Raw genomic sequence first — 19,044 nt, 5'->3', positions numbered from 1 at the left:
TACCCTTGACCTAATATTGGGTAAGATTGCGTTGTTAGATACAATTTATATGTGGTAAGGTTTTTGGGTTTCTTAAAAAAATAGGAACCACATTTTTTTTTTGGATGCTTTGGAATTCAGTGGCACCCATACAAAGAGGCAGAGTCCACGTGAAACAGAAATGAATTTAAACGCTAACTAATTCAGAGTTTCATGAATTTCGAGGACGGAATTCTTTTTGTTAGGGGGGAAGAATGTAATACCCCTAGTTTTCAAAAGGATAAAAAGGGAATTTAATTACTTATTTTTTTACATTTTATTTAATTATGTGATTATGCATGTGCTTACGTGGTTAGGTGTTTATGTGGCTACATGATTATATGCTTGATAAGTGCTTAAATGTTGCACATTTCAGCACCTAAGTTAGGGTATTTCAGTCTTTGCATCTATCTTAATTTCATATTTTAGTCCTAATTTATATTTATTTGTATTTCAGGGTAATAAAGTTAAAATGAGTTAATTTTGGTTCACTAAAGCCTTTATGGAGTCAAGCAAAGATATTCAGAAAAAGTTCAGAAAAAGGCAAAAAGGAGGTCGCAGCCCATTGCTCGTATAGTGTGTTTATTCTTCAAAAGCGGTTAATCTTAGGCCTTTGAAGATATTCCCAAAGATGAAGAAGCAAACCAATGAGCTCAGGCCAAAATGGAGCTAAATAGGGCTTAAAGGAAATTTCCAACTCTTGGGGGATCGATCCCCCAGGATAGGGGATCGATCCTCCAGGACTTGGCAACATTATAGGATTTTCTTATTATTTAGGCTTATTTTGTGAACTATTGGGCTTTAATAGGGTTATTACTTATGGCTCAGTGAGTCATTAGTTTATGGTTAGTTTTTATTTTATTGAAGTGTAGATTATTATTTTAATTATTAAGTTTTATATTCTGTATCGTATATATTTTTTCTCTCTGGAAAAACACAAGAAAGAGGAGAAAAAACAAGAACAGGCTAGGGTCTTGAGAACAAGCTCAGAGATGATGAATCCAAGGATGGAGATTGTTCTGTCTTCAATTCCATCAACCATGAGTGACTAATTCTCCTACTTAGGGTTGGATAAACCCTAAGCATGTAACATATTCTCTCTCTCTCTTTTCATACTTTTTGGGGATTTATTTATGTAATTGATGTATAGGCTTGAATAACATGATTTAATTCTTTCAATTGTTTATTCGTATTAATCTCATGTTGTCTTATGTGTTATTGATGAATAAACAAGCTATACACTTGAATTCCTTGTAAATTGATTCTTGTGATGTCTATGCATGTGGTTAATTAGTTGTAATCGTGTTCAAATTGATAGAAAATTACTTCTATTTGATGGATGGCACTACATGTTTAGGTTAATTTATTGTCTAATTAGTTTTAAATTCATGTTTAATTAGTTTAATTTAAGATTAATTAATTAATTGCAATTCAATTATTAGATAAGTAGACCATCCATACTTATGTTTGAATTCTATATTTTTTATCACAATTACATTATCTTCTAGATTAATGTAAGCTAGAATTGTAACTTGAATTGGTGGACCATTCTTTGGATTGGTGAATTGCACTACACTTAGTTTATTTGTTATTAGGTATGCAATTCAAGCTTGAAATTGATATTTCATACTTTTCTTTACAAGTATTAGCTACATTATAATTACATTTAATTATTTCCCCAATTAGTTGAAAATGAGTGAGTTAGGGAATGTGCTTAGTGGTGAATCCTACACCCTAAGTCTCTTTCTAATTTTTTATACTCTACTCTTCTTTTGCATTATTAAGTTTAAAATTAGTCTAATCACAAAACCAAACCTTTTTAGCAATCACATAAGCACTAAAGTAGAATTCAATTCCAAAAACCTATAATTGTTTAGATCTCTTGGGACGATCCCTGCTCACTTTATACTCCATAGTATAAGTGTTTAGTGGTTTTATAAATTTTAAAATATGGTGCCCACTTGATATTATTTCTAAACCTAAAGTGTTGTGCATTATTTTGTGCACACGCTCGGTCACACCATAGTTTTGGCACCGTTGCCGGGGATCATTGGTTTAAATGGAGTTAAATTAGATTTTGGTTTTCATTTGATCATTTGTATATTCTTACTATTTTCTTATTTTTCTCTCTCTAATGTGCAATTAGGTACTTGATACAAGAAAGGCGAACATTGGAGCTTAAAACAATCATTATAGCTGAAAGCTATCATTGGAATTTGAAGTCGCTTAAGGACCTTTGTGAGCAATTCGTACCCTAATTGTTCATTTTTCTATGCTTACGAGATAGTCCTTGTTGAGGCTATCAAATTGCTTAAATATTTTATCCAAGCATAGGTCCTTGTCAAGGCCATTACTTTCATTTGTTATATGCATGGGCCATTGTCGAGGCAATTATTTTATTGTTTTTGGATTGTGATGTGAATGGAGCCTTTGTTTGATCCAAGTTTGGGGGAAAATTTTACCCATTATCCTTATGCATCTCCATCATATCATGATCCTTATGAGAGTGAGTCCAATGCATTTCATGAATCATCATCATAGAATGGACTTGATCACTCTTATGACTACTACCCTCCCCAACCATTTTATGAAGAACCATCTCCATTACCTTACTCTCCCGGATTTGAAAATAAAATGTTAGTTCTAGTTAAGGAACTTAATGAAAGGAGACAACTTATTAATTCTCATTCTCATAGGCTAGCCATGCTAGAAACTCAAGTTGAGAAAATTGCAAGTACTCTTTCTCGTCAAGAGGAAGAGGAAAAAGAGGCAAGTCAATTAATGACTAATCAAAGTGAGCAAAACATGATAATAGAAGAGGGTGAGGCAAGTGAGCTAGTGACTAATCCAATAGAGCATAAATTGAATTATGAGGACATTCCTTGTAATTTTGAGCATGAGGAAATTGATAACTTAGAGAGTGAGTAGTTGTTAACTACTATAGAGGTAGGAGAGGAAAAGGAGAAACTTGTAAAAGAGAACCTTCCTTTTATTATCCCCAACGATCCTCTTGAGGCGTGTCTTTTGAAAATGTATGAAGGATGTGGTTTTAATATCGAAAGCTCCACATATGAAGTAAACTCTCTAATGAATTCCATAGCTAACTTGGAAAGTGAAGAGATGGTGATCAGTGAGGAAGAGAAAGGGATGAAAATAGTGCATTTTCTAATAATTCAATTGAGTCTTTGAAAGACATTGCCTTGCCAAGTGCAAGACTACCCATTATTGATTTTATTTTCAAGACCATTGATGAAAGGAAACAAATTGCATCTTACATCATTTTTTTTCAAGTCATTCTTTTGGGAGATGAATTTGTTATTATGAGAGAGGATCCACTTGGGAAAATAGACAAACGGATTAATAAGGATGTCTCATATCCGATTTTTGATTCTTTCGACTAGTGAGTCACCCCATCGTCTTGTTAGAGACGTTAAACACTAGTTTTTCGTAGAGTTTCCCGACTTTACTTCTCCCTCATTTCTCTTTATTTTATCTATTGTGTCTTTGTCTAAATAAAATTTTATTTTATTTTCTTCTTTTACTTTATTTTATTTATTGTACAATTCTGCTTTTAGAAAAAAACAAAATAAAAAAAATTGTAATGGGTAGTGTAGGATGTTTGATTTTATTTCCATTATTATTATTATTATTATTATTATTATTATGTATATTTCAGTTTGGTGTATTTTATTTACTTTATTTTATTTTATCTATATTTTATTCAGTGTATATATTCTTCTTAGTTTTGTTTTTTTTTAAAATATATATATATATATTTGTAATGGGTCATGTATGTTGATATTTTATTTTATTTTACTTTTATATATATTTTATTTTAGTATATATATATTTTTTAGTTTTGTTTAAATTAATATATATATATATATATATATATATATATACTGGAGATCAATCCCAATTCTTTGACAGAGTAGTAAAAAAATGGCCCTAGTGAATTGATCCCCCACCCATGTGGATCAATCACCCTCTCTACTTTCTCATTACACTTTGCCTAAAATTATCGATCCCTCACTTTAGGTGATCGAGCCCCGCCCTTGAATATTCACTGCCCTACCTTCCATTCACAAATCTCTTCTTCTATCTCTCGCCCCAAATCTCTAACCCAAATCCAAACTCCCAAGTTCTTCGACCATCCTCTCTGTTCGATCCTCTCTGTTCTATCCTCTCTTGCACGGTGTTCAACGGCGTCGCTGATGGGTTGCGGGTTCTTCCGGCGAGCTTGTGAATCGCCGGTTTCTTCAGCGATTCCGGCCACGGTTTGAGACTCGCCCGCCGGTTTGAGACTCGCCCTTTATTTTTTCGGCGTCGTGGCTGTTTTTTTCTCCAGCGATCAAGGTTGGTTCTTCAACGGTGATCGCTGTTGGGTTGTGGGTTATTTCCCGGCGATTTTGATTTCGCCGTTCTCTGTCGCATCTGGGTCGTCTTTCCGGCGTCGCATCTGAGTTCTCTCCAGCGATCGCCGCTGGGCTCTTCTCCGGATCGTGGCTGTTCATCTTTCCGGCGTCGCGGCTATTCGCCGTTCCTTCCGGCGATTAAGATCGGGTTTTTCTCCAGCGATTCCGGCTGGATTCTCTTCAGCGATTTGACTGAATCTTTGCGGCGTCGCTGCTGGGTTGCGTTTCCTTCCGGCGATTTTCTGAATCGCCGTTTCGTTCCGGCGAGCTGGGCCGTTTTTGAATCGCCGGCGACTTCGGCTGGGTCTCGCCGGCTTTTGACTGGGGCGAGCTTCTGGGACTTTCTTCTCCGGATCGTGGTTGGGTTCTCCGGCGAATTTGGCTTCGCCGTTCTATTTTGCTTGTAAAATAAATAATTAAATAATTAAAAACAATTAAATAAAAAAATACATAATAAAAAAATTAAATAATAAAAAAATTCAAAAAAAAAAAAATTGACTTGATGATAAAAATAAAAATAAAAACTTGCATTGATAAAAATAAATAAATAAATAAATAAATAAAAAGAAGTTGAATTGATGGTTTAAAAAAAAAAAAACAAAAAACAAAACAAAACAAAAATAAATAAAAAATAAATAACAATTAAATTGTTGATTAAAATAAAAATAAAAATTGGGGAAGTTTGGTTATTGAATTTTGTTAGTTGATTTGCAGATTTTACAGTTGTTAAAAATAAACAACAACAAAATAAATAAATTAAAAAAAAATAATTAAAAAAAACCAATTCAGTAGATTTTGCAATAGGGTTTTTATTTATTTATCTATTTCTTTTCAAATAAATAACAAAATAAAAACTAAAGAAAAAAAATTTTCAAAGTCGCATTTCGTCTTACTAAAGACGTTAAACTTAGCTCATTTTATTTATTTATTTATTTTTTTTGTAGGTTGTATATATATGTTCTTTTTCTTTGTTTATTTAAAAAAAAAAAAAAATAATCAAAAAAAAAAAATAAAAAATTGGTGTTACCATTATGCCTCTCTGCATGCATGTTTTCATTTTTGTTTCAAGGGCTTCATCTTATATATCTTTCCATCATATTTTATATTGTCTAGAGTGTATGATTCTTATTCCATTTGATATTTGATGTGAGTTGCTAGTGTGGTTTTTCAATAGGTTTTTGAATCCAAGTTTGGGGGAGGCTTTTTTTCTACTGGATACTTGCCGGACTTCCTCATCTTTGCCATCACGGTATACTCTTTCCATCAATTTTCATTATTCTCATTGTATATTGAGGACAATGTACAATTTAAGTTTGGGGGTAAGGTCATCATGCTTCATTCTATTTTAAATTGAGCTTTAAATGCATGATGCAATTTAAAATGTTTTGGCAATGATTTTGAACTTTTGAAGTACAATGCCTTTGAAAAACAAGTTGTTAGAGTTTAATACTTCTTGTATGCTCTAGGATGCCATTTAGGGGTAAATTTTTAATTTTTGATATCATGTTTGCTCTTGTGGTACACATCATCTTGTTGGTTGAAAATGCTTTAAGAGTTGATTCTAGAATTTTACACTTGCACTTGCGCACACTAGCATTCAATTTGTGGGATACATGCTTAGTTGATTATTGTCTTGGTTTATCCCAATTGAGCTAGTATGTTCTGAAAGCTTTCATTCTTGATAAAATGACCTTGCAAAGAAAAGAAATAAAAGTACTCACCAAAAGTGAGGAATAAAAAAAAAAAAAAAAAAAAAAAAAAAAAAAAAAAAAAACTGTATTATTTTAACATGTCAACTGATTAAAAAGGAAGACAAGGGAAGAATGTAAGATGTATGATTGGTTTGAATTCGTAGCCTAACCATTCCGAGTCATTACGCCCTTAGGAGTGTCTTTACACCTAACGCCCTAAGATCATTTGGTTTGGGAGTCGTTGGCTCAACGCTTGTTACATGAGGTGATTAGAGAGTTTAAGGAACTTGGACATTGCACATGGTCATACATAAAATAAAAAAAAATAAAAAAAATGAAATCAATAAAAAAAAAAAGAATGTTTGATTGAATAACAAGGTTCATTCAATGTCTTGAGGATTGGTACTATATCTGTATGCTAGTTTGAGGGGAAGGCTACGCCATTACTTTGATGTACTAGGATAGCAACACATTTTGATGCTGGTTCACTAAAAAAGAATGATATAATTGATTCAATTTGCATGATTAATTGCTTGATATGTGGAGGACCATTCTTGCTTACATGATGTTGAAATGTTGAGAATAACTTAGAAATGGCAGAATTTGCATACTTGAGGTAGTCTACTTTCAATACTTGTTTAATATGTGTCGTTACTTCTCAAGTAAGAAAGAACTTTTGATGTTTGTGGGTACCATTTCTGGAAACCCTCACGAGACTTCACTCGTCCACTAGGGATAACTTAGGGGTTTAAAAGGCTTGTTGCATATGCTAAAAGCAACTGTGATCCCTACAAAAGTGGTGTTATCTTTATTTGTTTTATTAGTTCATTATTGTATATATGTTTATTTCATTTCCATGCTGTAGTTCATTGCTAGGGACTAGCAATATCTAAATTTGGGGGCGTGATAAGTGCTTAAATGTTGCACATTTCAGCACCTAGGTTAGGGTACTTCAGTTTTTGCATCTATCTTAATTTCATGGTTTAGTCCTAATTTATGTTTATGTGTATTTCAGGGTAATAAAGTTAAAATGAGCTAATTTTGGTTCACTAAAGCCTTTTTGGAGTCAAACAAAGATATTCAGAAAAAACTCAGAAAATGGCAAAAAGGAGGTCGAAGCCCATTGCTCATATAGTGTGTTTATTCTTCAAAAGCGGTCAATCTCTGGCCTTTGATGATGTTCCCAAAGATGAAGAAGCAAATCAATGAGCTCGGGGCCAAAATGGAGCTAAATAGGACAAAGGAAATTTCCAACTCTTGGGGGATCAATCCCCCAAGGTGGGGGATCGATCCTCCAAGACTTGGCAACATTATAGGATTTTGTTATTGTTTGGGCTTATTTTGTGAACTATTGGGCTTTAATAGGGTTATTACTTATGGCCCAGTGAGCCATTAGTTTAGGGTTAGTTTTTATTTAATTGAAGTGGAAATTATTATTTTAATTATTAAGTTTTATATTCTGTATCGTATATTTTTTTTCTCTTTGGAAAAATACGGGAAAGAGGAGAAAAAACAAGAACAGGCTAAGGTTTTGAGAAGAAGCTCAAAGATGATGAATCCAAGGATGGAGATTGTTTTGTCTTCAACTCCATCAACCATGAGTGGTTAATTCTCCTACTTAGGGTTGGATAAATCCTAAGCATGTAACCTATTCTCTCTCTCTTTTCATACTTTTTGGGGATTTATTTATGTAATTGATGTATAGGCTTGAATAATATGATTTAATTCTTTCAATTGTTTATTCGTATTAATCTCATTTTGTTTTATGTGTTATTGATGAATAAACAAGCTATACACTTGAATTCCTTGTAAATTGATTCTTGTGATGTCTATGCGTGTGGTTAATTAGTTGTAATCGTGTTCAAATTGATGAAAAATTACTTCTATTTGATGGATGGCACTACATGTTTAGATTAATTTATTGTCTAATTAGTTTTAAATTCATGTTTAATTAGTTTAATTTAAGATTAATTAATTTAATTGCAATTCAATTATTAGATAAGTAGACCATCCATACTTATGTTTGAATTCTATATTTTTTTATCACAATTGCATTATCTTCTAGATTAATGTAAGCTAGAATTGTAACTTGAATTGATGGACCATTCTTTGGATTGGTGAATTGCACTACACTTAGTTTATTTGTCATTAGGTATGCAATTCAAGCTTGAAATTGATGCTTCATGCTTTTCTTTGCAAGTATTAGCTACATTATAATTACATTTAATTATTTCTCTAATTAGTTGAAAGTGAGTGAGTTAGGGAATGTGCTTAGTGGTGAATCCTACACCCTAAATCTCTTTCCAATATTTCATACTCTACTCTTTTTTTGCATTATTAAGTTTAAAATTAGTCTAATCACAAAACCAAACCTTTTTAGCAATCACATAAGCACTAAAGTAGAATTCAATTCCAAAAACTTATAATTGTTTAGATCTCTTGGGACGATCCTTGCTCACTTCATACTCCATAGTATAAGTGTTTAGTGGTTTTATAAATTTAAAAATATGGTGCCCACTTAACATTATTTCTAAACCTAAAGTGTTGTGCATTATTTTATGCACATGCTCGGTCGCACCAATGCTTATTGTCTTAATTGCTTATGTGATTTATTTGAATTAATTAGGTGTTTGTGTAGTTAATTAATTGGGTGTTTTATTTGCTAAATTGATGTGTGATTTAATTGTAGTTATTTATTTGGATTAAATTATTTAATTGTTTTATGTTGTATTTTATTTTAAAGGAGTTGGATATAAATAGTAGTAATGGACCAACCCAATAGGTCACATGGACTACTTGGATAGGAGTTGGTTGTGTACGAATGTTTACCTATGGATGGATGTACATATATATATATGAGTATATGTGTATATAATGATTTTATATTCATTAGTATTATAAAAAGTTAATAGTAATTTAACTATAGTCAGATATATATTATATATATAGTTAGAAGGTTATATGGTATATATATATGTATATATGCTTATTCACGTGAGTTTTATAACAGATTTATATATATATATATATATATATATATATATAATTATTTTTATTTTCCTTTTTGCTGATATTTTTCCTTAAGGCAGACTTAGGATTTGATTTGGATTAGGGTTATATTGGATCACTATATGTATAATAGTATAGGTCTGTGGGAGGCTAGGTTTTCATATACGTGATATATTTTATACTTAGAGGCAGAGAGATACATAGAGGAAAACGTGAGGGAAAAGAAGGAGGTTTTGGCCAAGGGTTCAAGGCCAAACCCTAGGAAGAAGAATGAGAGACTGTTCGTGGGGTTAGGACCGAGCAGCAAAAGGTTCGACGGCAATCAAGGTTGCCAGAATCAGAGGAAGAACACAGAGAAGGAGATTTGGGATTTTAAACCTGAAATCCTAAGACAAGTTCTTCTCTTACTCTCTCCCTTTGATCTGTGTTTCTATACATGCCTAGGATATTCCAGGAGACTTAAACAATTAAACTGAAGTATTATGCATGCTTAATTGAACTAAAACAAAGGATTGTATGTTTTTAGTTTCATATTTTTGTTTTGAATGATTCTGGAATTTTTGATGCATAATTGATATTTAAGTTTAATCTTTGCATGTTAAAACATCTAAAATAATTTAGTATGGACGTATGAGACTTAGGTTGAAGCTTAGAGGCTTTAACTATGGAGTTCGAGGGTTTACAGAGGCTGAACAGATGAAGAAGACGACTTCAGCACCAACTCAGCCGACTAAGTTGGAAACTCAACCGACTAAGTTGGGAACTCAGCCTGCTAAGTTGGGAACTCAGCCTGCTCAGTTGGACCGCGACTTGGATGTTGGTTTTAATTGCCCAGAATTATTTTTAACCTATTTTAATTAATTTAAATGGGTTAAAGGAACTTTGGAAGGTTCTAGAATGCATAATACACTTCATATGCTTAAGGAATTGGAGAATACGGATTTATAAATAATTTTTATAAATTATTTAATAGATGGTTAGTTATTTAATTGTTTTAATAATTGAATTAAATGTTTAAAGGACTTTATTCATGATTAGGAGTTTATATTATTTATCTGAAATGTAGGTTAATTAAGTGGAATGTAAGTTAACTACATGCTATTTAAATTGTTGTATTTGCTTTAATAAATGCAAATGGTTATGTGTATGATTTATATCATGCTAGGTATAGATTAATTGGTGTACTAATTTATTTGTGCATTATTTATTATGGATGGATGGATTGTATGCACCGGTATGGGACGGTGGCATACTAGGGATGGATTAGTTTCAAAATACTATATCCTACCTATACGGAATAAGTGAATGGATTATAAATATAGAATCCTACTTATATTTAGTCTGTGCAGTTGAACAAGCTGAACGACTAACTGGATGCTGTGTCAAGGCTTCCAACCCTCAGGCTTTGCGACTGCATTGTTCTTGAAGGACACTAAAACGCCTGCATTGTTCTTGAAGGACACCAAAAAGCCTCTGAAAGGTTCTCGGGGTGTTGAGAACAATCCTCGCCGTTTCATTCACCGGACAGTTGGTCTTGAAGATGTTAAGTTGATAAAGAATGCCATTAACATTGTAAGTTTTTATTTATTCTCGAAAAATTATATTTGCTGTAACAGACATCTTTTGCAATACTCAAAGCCAGGGACGGGAGCAAGAAAATATGGAGTATATATATATATATAATATAACAATTATAAAATTCAAAAAACAAAAGTAAAAAATTACTTATTCAAATATGCACGTTATAGAGTGCGGGCCAACTCAAGGGGCACGTGCCTCCAGGCCTTCATTGGCTTTGTCCCGGTCACACTCACAGTCTCTTGTGAGTTCATGAGGATGTGTCATATTTTTTATTTTTTTATTTTATGAATGTTGCTATTGTGGCTTGTGCAAGAAATAGAAGTACTCTTGATTTATTGGGTTAATTTTATTGATACGCTCTCAGGTTTGGCCAAATATTATATTGAATCATCTTTCAAAAATAACTAACATTTGCATTACAAATGTTTGGTCCATTTTTTAGGGGTACACGCGGTTCGGTTTGGACCGGATTGGAAGTATTTTGGGATAAAACCATTTATAACGGTTCCACAATTTTTGAAACTAGACCGAATCATAATGTCCATGGAACCAAACCAAACCAACCCACGAAAAATCGGTTTGGTTCGATTCGGTTTGTTTGTTTCAGTTGATTTCCTTTTATTTTATTTTAATTTAAGGGGGCAAAGTTTTTTTTTTTTTTTTTAAAAAAAATCAACTAACATTGATATAACAAGTAAAAAAAAAAAAAAAAAAAAAAAAAATTAAGAAGAAATAAAGGAAACAAAATTGAGATATATTTGAAAGGAAAGAATATTAAGATATATTTGAAAAGGGAAATTTGACTTTTTTAAGAAGAAATTTAAAGAACAAAAGAGAGAAAGGGGGCACATGTGAACTTTACTTGATTTAGGTTTAGGATATGATATATATATATATATATATATATATATATATATATAATATAGTAACGGTTCGGTCCGGGCTGGTCCGGTCTAGCACAACCCTAAACCAGGACCGGACCGAAAAATTACGGTTCCATAATTTTGGGTTTAGGATCGGACCAAACCGCTATACAACTAGCCCAAACCGCCCAATTCAGTACAGTCCAGTCTTGTTTTTCAGTTTAACTGATTTTCTGAACACTCCTACCATTTTTCACTTACACCCCAAAAGTTACTTTTTAAGTGTGTCAAATACCTTTTTGCATGTAAAATGACATTACTATCCTTCTAATTATATGTTGACTTAAAAAAGATTGAAATGACTTTAATACCCTTTGACCTTCATTATATAAATTTAAAATTATTCTTTATATATATATATATATATCATTTTTAAAACAAACCAAATTATAATTATAAATTTTTAATTATTTTTTAAAACCAACAAATTATAATTATAAATTTATAATTATTTTTTAAAACCAAATTATAATTATAAAATTATAATTATTTTTAAAATTATTCTTTATATGTATATTTCTCATCATGTACACCAAAATATATATATTTCTAGAGAAAATAGTTAGATGAAGAGTTTTGAGAGTGACAGAGTAATAAATGACAGCAATTTGGTTATTTCATGCTTTTGACATTGTTAATTTCACTGAGAGGGCATCAGTGAAATTAACCCTAATTTATTTATAATATTTAGCATGTTCAAATTCAATTTTACATTTTCTGACATGTTTGATCAATTATTTATTTCTTCTAGAAGGGCTTATTTTGTTGCATGTACATTTGCTCATGAATTTCCATACGATCAACGATGTGGTGGTTGGAGTCACACAAGCTGCTTTGTCTCGATATCTAAACAGGAGATATGGTAAGTTTTTGCACCTGTGTAATTCAAGTTTTTTGAAAACAATTCTCCAGAATCTAAAAAATTAGAAAAATATTTTTAAAAAACTGTCAAAAGAAAGGTACATTTTTTTACTTGAATGTCTTATTGGCACATGAACTATTGAATGGTTATCATAAAGCATCCCATCCACCTTGTTGCACCCTCAAAATTGACCTAAGAAAAGCATTTGATACTTTACATTGGCAGTTTATCCTTGATGTCCTGTCATTGTTTGGTTTTCCACACTAGTTTATTCATTGGATTGCGCAGTGTATTACCACTCCTTCATATTCCATATCCCTTAATGGATAGTTGTGTGGTTTCTTCAAAGGAAAGAGGGGTGTCAGGCAAGGCAACCCCATCTCTCCCCAGTTATTTGTTCTTGCAATGGAAGTTCTATCACTGGCCCTTGACAATGCAATCTCACAAAGCAATAACTTCAAGTACCATTGGAGATGTAGGAAGCTCTCACTTTCACACTTAGCATTTGCAGATGATATCATGTTGTTCTCCTATGGTGATGTTGCATCTGTTGAGGTTTTGAATAATGCAATCAACAATTTCCTTAAGTTCTCTGGACTCTCCATCAATTGCTCCAAAAGTCATGTCTTCTTTGCTGGGGTTAACGCCCAAACTAGGATCAGCATCTCATCTCTTCTACAGTTTGAGATTGGGACACTTCCAATCACATACCTTGGGTTGCCTTGAACCTCATCTGCTATCAATGCCAATGACTGTCAAACCTTAATTCATAGAATCACATCAAAAGTTAGTAATTGGACCTCTAGATTTTTGCCATATGCAGGAAGAGCTACTCTGATAAAGTCAATTCTTTTCTCCATTCAAGCCTACTGGACACAAGCATTTGTTCTCCCCATGAAAGTCATTGACCAAATCAACCAAATTCTAAGGAATTTCTTCTGGTCTGGAACTGACCTTAAAAACACTGGAGCTAAAGTGGCTTGGACTGCTATTTGTAGGCCAAAGAATTTTGGGGGTCTTGGATTTCCTTCACTTGAACTCACTAATAGATGGTCGAGCTTGAAGCACCTATGGAGACTATGCTCAAGAAAAGAAAGTCTTTGGGTTGCATGGACTTTCAGGTACCTTGTCAAGGCCAAAACCATTTGGACTGTCAAAGCTTCATCCTCTAGTTCAGGATTTTGGAGACGACTTCTCAAGCTGAGGGATATGGCTAGGGGCTTAGTTAGACACAGAGTTGGAGTAGGGGATTCTACTAGTTTATGGATGGATTTTTGGCTGCCAAATGGTCCTATTGCAACACAACTTGGGCTCACTGATGTGGAAATTCTTCAACTGGACTCTCAAGTCAAAGTTGATAGCCTAATTTCCAACAATCAGTGGGTCGTTCCAAGCTCTCTTCAGTATGTACCTTTTTTCCATTCACAAGAATTTGCCCTACAACTTCAAAGTATCCCCTCTCCATCAAATGAGATTGATCAAGTTCACTGGTTGCCAAGTTCAGCATTTGATTATTCACACAAGCTTACTATGGTGTATTTCTCCCCTCCCTCTCTGGTTTTTGCTTGGGAAAATCTTATATGGTTCAAATACCATATTCCCAAACATGGATTTATTGCATGGATGGCTCTTAAGGAAAGATTGGCAACATTGGATACCAAACCTATGCTAAAGAAACATTATACAAATGCTTGCCACTTATGTCTTGCAGAGAGTGAATCATTGGACCACATTTTCTTCAAATGCCAATTCAGCAACATTGTGTGGGATTTTGTTCAGCACGCAGCAGGGTTCTACATCAAGCCAGACACTTGGAAGGATCTTGTAGCTTGGTGCTCTTCAGCGTGGACTCAGGAGCATTTCATTACCCATAAGTTACTTCTCTCATGTGCCATCTACTACATATGGCAGGAAAGGAATTCAAGAGCTTTCAGGAACAAAACAGCTTCTGCTCTTCATATTATTCATCTCATCAAAGGGTATATCAAAGCAAGGTTTGCCTCACTCAAGTTAAGAAATAGTGCTGAGTTATGCAAAATCAATTCAGTGGAGGCAATGCAGCAACTCTTCTTGCAAGGATGTTCATTTGCGTCTGGTCAATCATGGTTTCTAATATGATATGGATCTGTTCTCAGTACAGGTGCTTGTAGCTCACAATGAGCTGCAAAGTCTTTTGGTTGGTTTTGTCTGTCCCATTTGTATGTAGTAACTGTTCTATGTTTGCTTGGTTTAGTCTTTGGTGCTTACCTTGGAGCTTGTTCCTGGGCTTTGTTCAATTGACTCTGTTGTTCATATTTTCTCTTTATTAAAGCTTACCCTTTTAACCAAAAAAAAAACCTTGAGTATATGTATTTTTTTTTTTTTTTTGAATGGTTATGAGTCGCACAAATTGAATGCTCTAAATTGTTAGCTTATAGTGGTTATGGTATATTGTATACTTTACATGATCAGGTGCCGGGGAATAAAAACACACACACACCCCACCAATGATATAGACACACACGAAAATACGAAATTCCATTCAACTGCATTTTACTCTACCTAATTAGTTGTTGTACTTATGCCACCCGCTACAACGCATGGATCATAACCGTATTATGTAACATATATCGTATCCCTAATAAATACTTTTTTCGATTTGACAGGTGAGATTATGAAGGAAAAGGGAGCAATGGAGAAGAAAAACTACCTTCCAAAGAACTTTCGCCTTAGAGCAACCTTTTTCATCAACATAAGACCATTCGTAGGGATTCATGTGAGTGCTCGTCCGACAAATATATATATATACAAATATATATATATATATATATATATATATATATATATATATAGTTAGACCTTTTACCAAGGAAATTTGGTACAGGAGTCCTGAATTTATACCTAATACAATACCTAAATGGGACAGTTGAGACTACTGATAAAGAGAGATGTGAACGAACGAAAACTCATTCATCGCTACTGATACTTGGTGATCTGGTCTAATTCAAACTTTTTGATTAAAAAAAAAAAAATTAGATTTTTAAGTGTGCACAATTTTATACAGTAGGTTTTATTTATTTATTTTATTTTATTATTATTATTTTTTTTAACTTTACCCTTCAGTTATTATACACATTATGGTTATCACCAACTCTATAATGTATTTTCATTGCAATTATAATTTAATTAATTTGGAAAATTGAATAAGAAACTCGTGCTAGACTCAAGAATTTGCATGCATGCAGGCTCTGTTTGATATGATGAAAAAGGGTACTAAGGTAAGATGGGGCAACACGATCGGCTATGTCCTCCTTCCCTTCACCATTGCATTGCTGGATGACCCATTAGATTATGTTCGTGAAGCAAAAAGTGTTATTGATAAAAAGAAAGCTTCAATTGAACCTGTATGCACATACAGAATTACTAAGCTAATTATCAAGTTCTTTGGCATTAAGGTACGTTTGGTTGAAATGCTATCTCATTATAAAAACAATATTTCAATTTCAATCCTATATATCTATATACACACACACAAAATTGTTAAGTACTTATCAATTCACTTTCTTCTTTTCCTTTTTGTTTTTTAGGCTGCAGGTGTTCTCAATTACAAAGTTTTTTCCAACACAACATTATGGTTCTCCAACGTACCTGGACCCCAAGAAGAAATTGCATTTTGTGGGCATTCAATGGCCTACTTTGCTCCCAGTTGTTTTGGCCAACCCAATGTAAGTTGTGCTTTTTAATCAAATTTTCTTTTTAATATTTACTCCATATAGCATCAAATTCAGTTATATATATATATATATATATATATATATATATATATATATATAATTTCATAATTGAGTTACATCACAAATTCATTTCAAGTGTTTTCAAATGTGGGTTGCAGGCATTGATGATTCATGTGGTGAGTTATATAGACAAATTGACCTTCATGATATCAGCTGATGAAGGAACAATTCCGGATCCACAACAGCTGTGTGATGATCTTGAACACTCCCTCAACCTCATCAAATCGGCTGTCTTAGCTAAAGATCGATCAGTACTGCATCAAGAATGAATGACTAGCAAGATCATGCGTGAATGCGCGAGTATGCATGCATGTATTCATATATCCATCACACAATTCATCGCATGTCGATCTACCTGCAAGCTGCATACATGCATGACTTCTGTTATATTAGATTATTTTACATGTAATAATTGTTGGAAATAAACTTGATTTTAGAATTTTAGTATTAATTAGTAGTATTTTAAAGTATTTGGTGTACTCATGTTAGTAGGGTAATAAATGGTCTTGATGGTGAAAGTTATATAAATCAAGAGGTGTGGGAATTAAACCTTATAAATACCATGTTAGTAGGAGTAGTGGGAGTTACGCATAATGGTTATGTTAGTGTGAGTAATTGAGCACTTAAATGTAATTGTTACACCTTTGTTCATGTGGATTATATATTCATGTACTCTAGTCAAATACTAGAATAAGTTGGAGAATAAGATGAAATAATATGAGTAGAATATAATATATTTCTAAGTGTTCTTTTCCTCAATTCCTCTTCCATATTATTGTGTTGTGTGTGTCTGTAGCCCGTCCACTATTTCCAACAAAGTGCTATCCGAGAAAAAACTAACAAAGTAGTTTCAGAGCCTAGGGGTGGCCACGGATCGGATTAGGCATCAATCCTAATCCGATCCGCTCGCAACGGATTGGGAGATTTTGAATCCGCCACCAATCCGTTAGTCCACGGTTCAGATCGGTGAAATGACAGATTGGATCGGATCCAATCCACGGACTGGATTTTTCAAATTAGGTTTTGATTTGGTGAAGGAGACGGCAGCAACAGATAAGATTTGTAAGTTTGTAAAAGTCCTTCAAGGATTCTCCAGGCTTCAAGAAACAATACATGAAAAGGCAATCAATTCAGAGACCGATAAGAAAGATTTTTTTTAGAAAAAAAGAAAAAGAAAAACGACATTCAAGTGCAAGAAAATTTCAATTCCTCGTGCAAGACCAAAGACCTTATGATGTAAAGATATTTACATACGATTCATGAATTGGAAATTAATATTTTTCTAATCCAAATCATATCTACAAAGAATAAAAGGAGGACCATAGGCATTCTCTGAGAATCAGAAAGGCCAAGACTTGCTCTGATCTCCAGGCCCATTTTGATTTAGTGAAGGAGACGGCAGCAGATCAAAAGAACTGAAGAAGAGTAGTGAGGCGGCCGCTTTCTCTTTGGCTTCTTTCAGTCTTTGCTCTTCTTTAGCTAGGTTTAGGTTTTATGAAATAAAAAGTCTGTATGTATAATACTTACCAAAAAAGAGAAAATAAAAAAGTAAGATATGTCACTTTATATATATATATATGTATATATATATATATATATATGTATGTATGTATGTATGTATATATATGTATGTATGTATGTATATTATATGCTGGTTACGAAAAATGGAAAAAGTAAAGATATAAGATATTATGTATGTATGTATGTATGTATATTATATGCTGGTTACGAAAAATGGAAAAAGTAAAGATATAAGATATTTACTTTTTCCATTTTTTGTAACCAGCATATAATATACATACATACATACATATATATATATTACGGATTACCCATGGATTGGTCACGGATCGGATCGGATTTTTGACAGCTTAATCTGTGATCCGATCCGTGAACTACGGATTCAATTTTTTTGAATCCACCACCGATCCGTGAGTCTAGTAATCCGATTCGATCCGTATGGATCGGATCGGATTCTCGGATTTTTTGCCCACCCCTATCAAAGCCTAGCTAGAGATCCTGAAGGTCTGACGAAGTTGATCCTAAAAGGTTCAACGTTTTGAAAAAAACATGTTTCTCCTTGATGATGATGAATCCTTGATGATGATGAAGATGAGAAAATGATGTTCTCTAATTACAAGAACATGAGAATCATTATGACAGCATACCTCAAAGCATGTGATTTGTGGGATGTAGTTGGAGAAGAGCCAAATAATGGCATGCCTAACAAGCTTCTTGAAAAGAAAGAAGAAAAGGCATTGGTAGTGTTGCAAAAGGCAATACATCAAGAAATTTGAGAATATTTTGGAAAGTCCAAAACTCTAAGTTATGTTTGGAAAATGCTCAAGGCCATCACTTCTAATCATAGAGGTGAATCACTACCCATAGAGTATTGAATACAATGTTTTGAGGATGATGAGTTTACGAAAGATGATGTAATACCCCTATATTTTGGAGGAATTATTTAATTAAATTAATTGAATTTAAGTGATTTATTTATTTTCTTGAATTCTTAATTATTTAATTGATTAAATGGTGTTTTTATGTATTTTGTATTTAATTGTAATTTGTTTAAGTGGTATATTTTTATTTGATTTGAATGTGATGGTTATTTCGTGATGTGGTGTGTTGATGTGTGTTTGAATGTCATTATTTGAACGTTTGGTGGGGCTTGTTTGTGTCTATTCTTGTATATATGTTATACTTTTAAAATTTTAATTGATTATTTATTTAAATTGGAATGGACTGGTTGTAGGGAGTTTGGACCAAAGA

The 19,044-nt window shown here is 33.0% G+C and overlaps 1 protein-coding gene across 1 annotated transcript; it reads left to right on the top strand.

Moving 5' to 3' along the window:
• The first annotated feature begins 9,763 nt into the window (after positions 1-9,763).
• Positions 9,764-16,553, top strand: LOC132278078 (wax ester synthase/diacylglycerol acyltransferase 5-like). Its single transcript, XM_059779905.1, has 7 exons — positions 9,764-9,953; positions 10,521-10,703; positions 12,431-12,499; positions 15,145-15,254; positions 15,724-15,933; positions 16,066-16,203; positions 16,371-16,553. The coding sequence occupies exons 1-7, from the start codon at positions 9,764-9,766 to the stop codon at positions 16,539-16,541; spliced, it is 1,071 nt and encodes a 356-aa protein (XP_059635888.1). The 3' UTR covers positions 16,542-16,553.
• Positions 16,554-19,044: the final 2,491 nt, after the last annotated feature.

Source organism: Cornus florida, unplaced genomic scaffold, assembly GCF_030987335.1.
Source record: "Cornus florida cultivar Cherokee Brave unplaced genomic scaffold, ASM3098733v1 CherokeeBrave_3.0.0_Hap2_Chr10, whole genome shotgun sequence".
Lineage (NCBI taxonomy): Eukaryota > Viridiplantae > Streptophyta > Magnoliopsida > Cornales > Cornaceae > Cornus > Cornus florida.
This window is presented reverse-complemented; position numbering and strand designations above follow the sequence as displayed.

Bases quoted from the DNA above. Each gene is read 5' to 3' on its own strand.
- LOC132278078 (XM_059779905.1), top strand. From the start codon at position 9,764: ATGAGACTTAGGTTGAAGCTTAGAGGCTTTAACTATGGAGTTCGAGGG. The intron at 12,500-15,144 runs GTAAGTTTTTGC...TCGATTTGACAG, and splicing joins ATATCTAAACAGGAGATATG to GTGAGATTATGAAGGAAAAG. The intron at 15,255-15,723 runs GTGAGTGCTCGT...GCATGCATGCAG, and splicing joins GACCATTCGTAGGGATTCAT to GCTCTGTTTGATATGATGAA.